The following is a 10957-nucleotide window of genomic DNA, read 5'->3' as shown; positions in this document are numbered from 1 at the left end:
CGGTTGAATCCCGGGATCGGTCGCCAGTCCACTTATGACCAACGATGATTATCCGCAGATTCGAGCGGGTTCACTGAGTATAATGTGTGGGTTACACCCTATAACAAGTCTGAGAAATGGGCAGGGGGGTATATACTGATCAAAGCAGGGGTGATGACCTTTGGGCTACATGGACCAGCAGGTATGCAGTCTTATTAAAGATGGGTTTAATTCGGGTTTTCATCCTGTACTATGCTGAAATTCGAGATTTAATCCATTTTGCTTTAATTTAGTGGTAAAGTATTATGGTACTAGGAATCAGATGTATTTTATCCTTCTACTAATAAAATGGGTAAATTAGTCCCTGTACAATTGGTTCTTTTTGGTAAAAATTTCATCCATTGGTGCTGTTAAAACCGGCTGTAGCTAACGGAATAACCAAACAGTGACAGATGGTGTGCCACATGTACCTCATGCTGATATACAAAACTAGTTTTTAACCGTAGAAATAGATGAAATTTTAACAAGACTATTTTGTTCTTTAATTAATGTACAACAACTAATTTGCTCATTTTTTAGTAAAAGGGACAAAATGCAATTCAATTACTAGTAAAAAAGCCTCTATGGTATTTTTACCTTAATTTGGTATAATTGGTCCTTTTATTAGCTATTGTCGTTAAAGTGAAGACATGATTTCTTTTATGATAACTTTTAAGTATTTAGTTGGCTTGTAAATTTATTACTAGCTGAACATGATTGTCTAGATTTTTAAGCGAATCTAAATTATGTTGAGCTGACTGTATTATCAATTTAAACCTACTAATTATATTATAAAAGTAGATGAAAATTATGTCAACATAAAAGAATTCAACCCAAAATTTAGCATAGTAGAGGGGCTAAAACTACAATTAGCATCAAAGTTGCTATTTGGTTATCTTGTATAAAGGAAGTTAATGCAGATAGAAGAATAGAGAAAAGGACATTGTATATGGTACACATTAGGTTTCATCATGTACTTACCAAAGATTCCGTTGATGCCGACGATAAGCACGGGATTCGAGCTCCGGCGGCCAACTTTTTTGAGTACAATCCGGTGCTTAAAGTGAAAGGTCCTAACAATGTCAGGTGGCCTAATTGCTCTGTATCAAGCTCGGGACTTAACTGAATCAGCTTCAACAACACCCATAAAGGCCAGTAACAATGATTTTGTTTGCTATTTTCTTTTTGCCTCTTATAAAGATCATGATTTTCTGTAATTACAGATTAGCATGGAAATGAAATTTAATGGGTTAAAATTTTGGATTATAAATTTTTGAGAAGTCAAAATATAATTTTATCATATTTCATAGTAATAAGCTTAATAACATCGTACAAATTATAAGTATCTTAAAATCTACACATAGAAGTATATATTCTGCATCAAGCTAGAAACATGCAAAATCATGCAACTATTTGAAAAAGTGTATTTAAATTGCAACAATCACCATTAAATAAAACATCTCAAAACATGAACATAAATTTATTACAGATCATAGACTTGTTTGCCAGTGAACTTAACCTCGATAGGGCTAACATTCTTCCCAATGCTCCTAAAGTTCTGTCCCACACCTTGTCGACCAGGGTTCACCTTCTCAGGGTACACCCCATCTTTAGGGTGCAAATATTGAACCTCACCATTAGGGAACACCCTATAAAACTGATACTTGATCTTGTACTTAGACCTAAGCCTAGTCCCAAGAGCCAAGCACTGCTCTTTACGAGCCAATTTCAGCAGGTTCGGACCTTGTCTCATGATGGCTGCACCACCTGTTGGCATCTCGAAGATTTGTTCCTTGGGTGACTCCCATGTGATGACGTAAAACTCTTCCACTTGTGCTTTGCGTAAAAGCCCGCCGGTGCTGCCGCCGAAGATCGGTGATGGGGTGTTTGGGTCCAGCTCTGGTGGGGTGAAACCGACTGGTGCTTCCTTTGTGGCGGTTGTCTCGGCTTTCTCTTCGGTTGCTTCGGCTTTGATGGTGCGTGGGGCGATGATGATTTTTGGGGACTTGAAGCTAGGGAGTGTTAGGAATGGTGGTTGTTTCCGTAACACGGCGGCGATGCGGTCGCCGGATTTTGGGGTGCGGAGGGTTGATGGAGTGAAGAGGGAGGCTTGGGTTGCCATTGCCATTGGAATAGGGAGATGGGTGGCTAGTGAATTTGCTTGTTTGTGCTTACAAAGCTTGGTTTTGTGAAGATGATGGGATCAAAGAATTGGCCATAGAGAATAAGTGGTGGAAATGGTGGCAATGGATAAGGTGAGATGTGTTGGACCAATTATAATATATGATTTTGATACTTAGGCTTACCCATATCTTACCCTTTTCTTTTCTTTTTTTTTTATATATAGGGCTAATTCACCTAAGTCCCTAAATTAATCCCAAACTTTAAAACTTTATAATCGAAATTTTAAAGGATCAATATTGTATTAACAAGGATCAATATTGTATTAACCAGGACTTTATCAAACCTCAGGATTGGTTTGTATGTTAAACACATTTGGTCAATTGTCGAGTGCGAATTTTAGTCCCTTGGAAATTATAAATTAGTATAATGATAAATTTACCTTTTGACCTTCAAAAATTTATAATTTAAATTCACATGTACAGCTTGGATCTAATCAGAGCAAAATAACCTCCTAAATATTAATCATATTTTAATTCATGTACTTAGAAAATGTTTATGTCAAATCTAAACTTATGTTTAACTTTAAACTAGCAGTTAAGCTGATGGAAAGATTAATTTAAATTCTAAACTTGAACAAAAGATTTGGTCTATATTTAACCAAAGTAAGATATTATAAATATGTATCAGCTAGCAATGTGGGATTATAATTATATTGTTGGTGATTCACATTTCATCTACAAGCTGGATATCTTGCCTCATGCCATTGTAATAATGCTATACCATGCCAGTGTAAACAGTCAAACAACAAATTTGTTTTTTCACAACATAGCTAAGCATATGCACAACTCTTGACATTACTTGAATGTCAAGAAACTAAACATAAAAATGCAAATGCCTATGCAGTTCCTTGATCCTTAAGGAACATGTATTAACTTGAGATTTAGATTGAGATGCTGTTTGGGATTCCCTTGCCTGTGAGTCCACCTTCTTTTGAGTAATCTGAGGTGTTGGGGAAAAGCAATGTGTATGGCACCTTCACCGGTCCGATTCTGTTCTTCAATCTACCATCGTTGTTCCTTTCCGTGACTGTCTTTTCGATTTCTACTAGCTTCTTTCCGAATCTTTCGAAAGCAGCTAAGGGTTCATTGTCAGAAGTCCATTTGGGTGTATCACGCTGCCCGAGGTATATTTCATCGGTTGTGTGCCGTGATAAGATCTCGATAAGGGACACACCAAGGAGCGTTTGGAACTGTGGCGTGATTGTTTTGAGGAAGGCCAAGTCGGGGTCCTTCTCGAGTTCAGCGTACTCGTCAGTGCCTGGTTCGGGCATGAAGCGACGGCTAACCGTCGGCCTGTTGGGGAGATAGCCTGCATAAGGGTATTGCCCAAAGTTGACAGCCGCGTGCAATGCAGAAGCTATCCATATGATGATTGTGCATGCTTGAATGAGCTCGGCTCGTGTCTTCATCTCGGGCCACCATGGTTCGTGTTTCAAATCACCATGACCCTCGTTTCGAATCTCGGTCCACCATGATTGGATCTCGGTGTCCTCTTTCAGTACTTCATCAGAAGGGTAGTAAAATAAGCAGTACTCAGTGACCCAAGTTTCAATGGCTGACCATATTTCTAACCCATCAACAGCATAAGGATAGTCCTCTATCAAAAGTTTTAGGCCAAAGGGGCAGCTTGAGTCCCGAACCGCCATTCCTCTGAAAGATCATCGACAAAAAAAATCCATGTCATTATTTTAAGGTAGCAGTTAACATTATTATCAATTTGGACCGACTAATAATATTATAAAAGAGGGACTAAAACAAAAGCTGCGGCTTACCTCTTAATGAGATCAACCGGGAGAGCTTGGTCAGTGAAGACCCAGTTCTTGTAAACAAAAGCAGACATTTCCATGGCATATTTCCCTGGAAACACTGTCAACTCGAGCACCCCACCAGCATTGATGAGGATCTGACGGGCCAACGCATTTATGTTCATTGTGTCCCGGAAATGGGGATGCAAGAGCTTATATATGGGGTGAACCACACTCAACTGTCTATTACTCGCAATTATGAATGGCTCAATCACAGCATGTGTTTTCAGCCTGCAAACAAAAGGAAAAGAACCATTGTAAAAAATCATAGACAACTTTCCATAGTTGATGGTAGCCAGCATGTGTTTTCAACTTTCCACATTGAGCTTTGGCATTTCATCACCATTCATTACCAATGAGAAATGAGCTGATGGTAGCAGAATCATTCACGGCAGCATACGCTTTAGCCAACTGCCAGATCGAACCTTCGATTCCGTCCACTGCTGGGGTGAAACTTTGCTGACAGCACCATGGCTATCCCCTTGTGGATGTGGCAAGCTCAACTCGATTGCCAACGGCTTCAGCATGCCATCATCTTGCAGTAAGAATAGAGTTCTTGTCGCGTATGTCTTCGTGCTAGTCGAGTTTATCCATCGTATGTACGGCATCAACGCGTCGTGATGGTCCAATATGAACAGTTTGTTGCCTTTCAGAGCCTAAAATTAAATATGATCAAAGCAAACAATTAGTACTTGTTGCAATTTGGTGACAGTAGCAAAAACCAAATGAAGTATGAACAGACAGTACTTCTTCGACTGTGAGTCCATTCATGTTCATCTCGATGTGTTCCTTCGTAATGGTACTGTTCTGGTTCCCGTATACACTAGGATCAAGCTTGCTGGCCGGGGGAAATTCCTACATAAAAGTTAACAGTTACTTATTTACATAAGAAAGAAATAAAAGAACATTAACACGTTAAATTTACCTCGAGGCGGCTGATGACGACCGGGTTAACGCCGGCTAGAGTTTCTCTTGCAAACTCTTCATCCGTCCTCCAAGCGGACCTATTATCTGCAACCATACGTATAATAAGCAAAGCCAACTTCTTTGGAATTAAGGGTTAGATGGGGAAATTTTTGTATATACCATTGATGACAGCAGGCATTGGAAATTTCATCAATCTCTCGCCGTCGTTACGAACAAGTTCCTTGATCATCTCCCACGGCAGGCAATCCTTTATCTTCTTAAGAGTGTCATTATTTGGTAGCTTTATACCACCCTCATATAGGTCAAGTATATCTTGAAAAGAATCGAACTCATTTATAGTTTTGTCCCCTAATGCTGCAATCTCTGGGACCAATACTTGAAATAATGATTTGAATGCATAGGCAAGAAAATCCGAAAACTTCACCATGTTAAACCGTTCATCTCGTGGAACATAAATGTTTGAGTTTAGAAGAGATAGCCTGCTCTCTGTATTAGGATCTGTTACAATGGTAAAACAAAATATTACATTAGATTTGCTTCCATAAATGTTGCTTTATGCTAAACATAGACTGACCTTTCTTGTGTGGTTTCCGACCAGTTCTCCCTCTTCTAGGATAAGGAAGCGCTGGTGATCCACCGAGAACCGGACGAGCAAAATGGACACCCCTTTCGGGCATTCCCAAGTCATTGTAATAATCATAACCATATACTCTATCCCATTCATTGAGCTTTCCTTTTCCTTTTCCATTTCCTCTAAGATTCACCAGTTCTTCTTCCCTATACTTGCGTAACGGTTCCGGTGTTTGACATGGAAGGTAGGTCTAACATCAAATACATCAAAAAATTATTCAACAACTGGACAACAAATGACGTTAGGATATGAAGACGAAGTTACCTTGTTGGAGAAGAAAACGCGATGGTGATTGTAGCGATGAGCTGGATACACCCATGAATTGCAAACAAATTGTAGGCGGCCATGGCCTGGAACATCTTCAAGAGTGAGGGTCCCGAGATAGAATTGACTATGGTGATTGTTTTTTATCATGAAAGCTCCAGGGACACCCATGGATTCATCCCATTCGAATTCAACATCAAGCTTGGTCTCCCTGCCGTTAATGGTGCCTTTGTTGTGACCCATTTCTCCAAATATACAGGCTTGCCTAGCTTCCCTCTCAACCCATTGGCTGAAACACAAAGTGTCTCATGATTTCAGTATTGTCGGACCCTCAACAAAAAATCTAATACTACTTGTTGAGGGTCGGACCCTCAACAAGTCTAGTATTGAATCTGCCGACAGCCCTAATGATTTCACAGAATAGGACCACCATGGCAACTGAAGAGTGTATGCATGGTCTGACTCGACCCCAGTGAGCTGGCAGAGCCAAGGGGTAATACATGACATCAACAAGTACTGTAATTCTTCTTCCCCTTGCTTGCAAGATTTAAATAAGTAATGCAACAGTGACATGGTGAGCATTGCTTAAAAGACTTTAAAACCAAATGTCTGTTCCAGTTTTTCTCAGTTATTTCATCAAACAAGCAACAAACAGTTTAAGATTAAAACCACAAAACCAAACAAATATGATTAAAGTTAAATTATACTCAACTTTTCTACCAGAATGAGCTAACAAAAAATGGAAAAAGAGGAAAAAAAAAAAGAAGGTTAAGTCTTGCAAAAACTAACCAGGGTCTGTATGAACAGCACTGATAAGCTGCAAAGAAACACCTTTGCCAAGCAACTCATGAACTCGATCAAGTAAAGAAGATTTCAAATCACTAACGTCCAACACATTTTTTTTCATCAAAACCAATGCTCCTTTGATCTTGTTCTTGTTCTTCTTCTCTTCCACCATGCCTTTATCATTTGTTTCTGGCTTCCCACAACACTTCACCATTGTTTTGTTGAACATAACAGTACCACCCAGAAAAAAAAACCCAAAGCAAAATATTTAAGCTTTCTTTTCTATTTCAAATTGGTTGATAACTGAATTGAAAGAGAGAAACCAAGATTTTTTAAAGACAAAGGTGTTAAGTGAAGGGTGAAAACAGGAGTTTGTATGGGTTTTTTCTTGACTTGGAATTGGATGGACGAAGTCAAGGCCTTTAAATACTTCCTTGTGACAACTAGTGACAATGTCCTTTTTGGCCTTTTAAGGTTTTCATAGTTTCTTTGTTGGGTTAATTTCATCAAAGGTCCCTGGCCTTTAATGAAATTTCTAAATTATTTTTCAGTGAGTCCTCAAAGTATTAATGTTGTATTGATAAAATTGTTTCATCAGTTTAACTATTAGTTTAGATATGACGTGGAACATATTTAAAACACATAGATCAATTTTTTTTTACCACGTGTGTACATACTCTTGTGGACTCATATTCATCTTCGTCTATTTTTTCAACGCATTGTATCCAAACCAACCATGAAAAAAGCAAACACCTCTTTTAAATTTAATCCATATTTTTCAAATATTCTCTACTAATTTTTAATACCCAAGCAAATAGCTAGGTCAAAGAAAAGACTAAAACAACATTAATCCTTTGAGGACTAAATCAGAATGTTTTGAAATTTTATGAACTAATTTAGAATCAAAACCATAACCCGAGGATTTCTCTCTTAATTAGTAGATAATTAAAGGACCTGATGCCAGCACAGTGTGGGTCAACGTGTATTGGTCTACTTGTGGAATTCTTTCTACCGAAGAAACAGTACCAATGTTTATTCTTTTACAGATAATTACACCAAACGTAAATTATTACTCTCTTTTTCAATTCGTCTCTAAATTTTTAAAAAATTTAATTATATCCCAAACATTTACTGTTATATCAATTAGGTCATTTCATTACTAAAATCATTAAATAGCACATTACATCTTACATAACTAAGTTTAAAATAAAATTTTTAAAGAAATATAGAATTTTGTAGCATATTTTTAAAAAAAAATAAAAATAAAGTAAATTTGAAAAAAAAGTTAATGATAAAGTTTCAGTAAAAGTTTCAAAAACTTCAAAATTAATATTTTTAAAACATCTATTTTTACAATATTAATTTTTTAATTTGTGTCACATAAGATCTGGACATGTCATTTAATAGTTAAATTAATGATATTAGAGACAAAAGGACTAAATTGACATATTTTCAATAATTTAAAGATGTAATTAGAATAATTTAAAGTTTAATGACCAAATTATAATAAGTCATAGTTCAAGGGTGTTTAATGCCATTAACCCATACTTTTTATACATAAAAGGCTGAAGCTATAAAAAAGGTGTATATTGCCTTTTATACATGCTTTTTTTTTAATGCCCCCATAGGTTCTCACACATGGTCTACTTTTTTAGGTGACATATACTTTGTTTTCGTTAGCAGCCATGTTCATTAATTAATTTTCTATTATTATCCTTTTCTTTTTCTTTTCTTTGGTAAGTTAACCTTAGGTTTCCCCAAAAGTGGTTAAGAATAATTAATAAATAATATAAGGAATAAAGTTGGTAACTTTTATTTTAATTTGATCCCTAAAATCTTTTTGTTGGTCCACATTAGTTTGAGAATTTGATAATTTGTCTTAAATTGATCTCCGAACTTGGATTTCATTATATTGTTATGATGTCATACTTTACGATTATGTCACTTCATTATCTAAAAATTTATATAAAGCGATTTGGCACAACCTGGAAGTATCACGTCGTCATATCTTAACAAAATCTAAATTTATGGACCAATTAGAAGGAAAAACTAATATATTTATAACTAAAATGGATAAAAAAAGATATAGAAATTACAATGTAAAAAGTTATCGAATTCAATTAGTAATTCCCATTATAAGTTCTAATCATATATTTTCTTTTTAGCATAATGTTTAGAGCTACCCATAGCCCCTCCCCGACCCATAAATAGGAGGATAATACGCTTCAGCGCCCTCAAACCCACATCCTTTTGCATTGACAATAACGTCATGCCAATCGAACTAAGAGTCAATTGGCAATGTTTTCACTATTAAATACAGGGTGAGAAAAATTTGATTCGACTCGAAAAAATTGAAAAAGAAGTTTAATTTTTGAATTATTTGAATTGAGTTAATTGAAGCAACTAGAATTTTTTTAAATTTTGAGTTCAACTCGAGTTGAATTTTCAAATTCGAATAAGTCAAATAATTCAAATAAATTGAATACAAATTTTATTATTTTAAATTTTAAATTTATATTTCCCAAGCACAAACCCTTTTATTTTTCCCTCAAAGCTCGCCTGCGCCAACCAACCAGTCTCAACATTTTCCCAATTTCCCTCAAGTCAAACCCTCCAAGCTCCATTGTCCATCCATTCAAACCCCCAAATACCAAATCTATTCTTCTTCTTTAAAAAACCCTAAATTAAACCCTTCCTTCTTCTTCTTCATCAGTTCATCAAGCTTTCTTAGGTTAGGTAAATCTCTCACCATCTTCGGTCTCTAGTCGCTTCGAAACTGGTGTGTTTTTGGTGCACTACAAGTACAATGCGAAGCATAGGCACTAGTGTCGTACCAAGCTAGGGTTCTAAGCTTTATGTGCTTTATTTGTATATTTGTACTCAAGCAAAGCACTTTTTTTGTTTGTTTGTTTATTTCATGACATTTTGATGTGGCGTTGAACCTTTTTATATGACTGTTGTTGATAATATTTAGCCATTGTTTCGACTGTTGTCTATATAATGGTTTGATTCAAGCTTTGAATTTGTATGAAACTGAATCATTATTGTTGACACCATTTTTTTGAATGAAAACGGGGTCGACTTGGATTTAAAAAAACGAAAACGGGAGTCGCCACCAATCCTTTTTTGATGAGGTGTGATCGGGTCACCTTGAAAAGTGGTTGTTTTTAATAAACGATTTAATTTTTATTAAAACAAAGACTTTGGTCTATGAAATTCAAAAAAAAACGGGTTCGGGAGTCGGTTACGCACGAGGAAGGATTAGCACCCTCGATACGCCCAAAATTGGTACCTAGTTGATTAATTAGTGTCTTAGTGTCGAAAATTGAAAATTTGAAGAGTTTTAAAAATACGATCCTTAAAGGAAAACTCTGATAACGTGAATTGAAATATAAGATTCTCTTGTTCCGAAGGAATATCACATCCAGCACGTTAGGACACGATACTCTAAACCATCGAAACCAAGATCGCCTTATAGTTTAATGAAACCATATTTTGAAGCTTTAAGAGGATATTTGGCTATTTAGTCGAACGAGAAATCGAAACCCAGCACGTTAGGGCACGTTTTCTCGATTTTCCAAACGCGAAACATTGCCTTATTTAGAAAAATTTCCTTTTGATGTTTGGTGTTAATGCCTGACGAAACAATAACGAATATGACAAGGTAAGCAAAGTAAAGTGAGTAACAACAATACAATAGGCAAAATGAAATGACGAGGCGATTACATAAACAAAGCATACAAATAAATAAATAGAACTAACGTTTTAGAAAAAGCACAAGTGTACATGGATAAATAAACAAACTCCAAATAACAATGATGACAATGAATACAATTATGTAAAATATATATGTGCATGTATAATTTAAAACCATAAAATAAGAAATATGTATAAATTACAGAACATGAAAACATAGATAAGCATGTACATATATATAAAATCGGTAAATATTATAAGAAAATGTAAATGTGTATTTATATATTTACAAATCGTGATAATATAAAATATATGTATATAAATTATAAAATATGTGAAATATACAAAAAAACATTTTTAAGAGTATAAAATATATAAGTATGTATATGATGTAAAATATGCATAAATACATGTAAATATATAAGAATTATGAAATGTGAAAAATATATTTAAGTAGGTATAAGTACGTATATCTACATATATAAGTAAAAAATATAATAATAAAAAGAAGGGTATATATATATGCGTAATATATATAAATACATATATAATGTAATGTTAAAATATTCACATAATATATATAATAATAATGTTGAAAACATCTATTAATAATAAATATATACTTATATGTATTAAAGATATATTCA

At 35.3% G+C, this 10957-nt stretch overlaps 1 protein-coding gene and 1 pseudogene across 1 annotated transcript; both read right to left on the bottom strand.

The window, feature by feature from the left end:
- Positions 1-1361: 1361 nt before the first annotated feature.
- LOC107927765 (photosystem I reaction center subunit II, chloroplastic) lies at positions 1362-2266 on the bottom strand. The gene has a single exon (XM_016858873.2). The coding sequence runs from the start codon at positions 2144-2146 to the stop codon at positions 1502-1504; it is 645 nt and encodes a 214-aa protein (XP_016714362.2). The 5' UTR covers positions 2147-2266; the 3' UTR covers positions 1362-1501.
- A 572-nt stretch (positions 2267-2838) lies between these two features.
- LOC121226853 (linoleate 9S-lipoxygenase 5-like) lies at positions 2839-7003 on the bottom strand (annotated as a pseudogene).
- Between the last annotated feature and the right edge of the window lie 3954 nt (positions 7004-10957).

The sequence above is a fragment of the Gossypium hirsutum genome, unplaced genomic scaffold (genome assembly GCF_007990345.1).
Source record: "Gossypium hirsutum isolate 1008001.06 unplaced genomic scaffold, Gossypium_hirsutum_v2.1 scaffold_522, whole genome shotgun sequence".
In the NCBI taxonomy this organism is placed as follows: domain Eukaryota; kingdom Viridiplantae; phylum Streptophyta; class Magnoliopsida; order Malvales; family Malvaceae; genus Gossypium; species Gossypium hirsutum.
Note: the sequence above shows the minus strand (reverse complement) of the source record. Positions and strands in the feature narration are given on the sequence as shown.

Coding starts and splice junctions, on each gene's coding strand:
- LOC107927765 (XM_016858873.2), bottom strand. CDS start 2,146: ATGGCAATGGCAACCCAAGCCTCCCTCTTCACTCCATCAACCCTCCGC.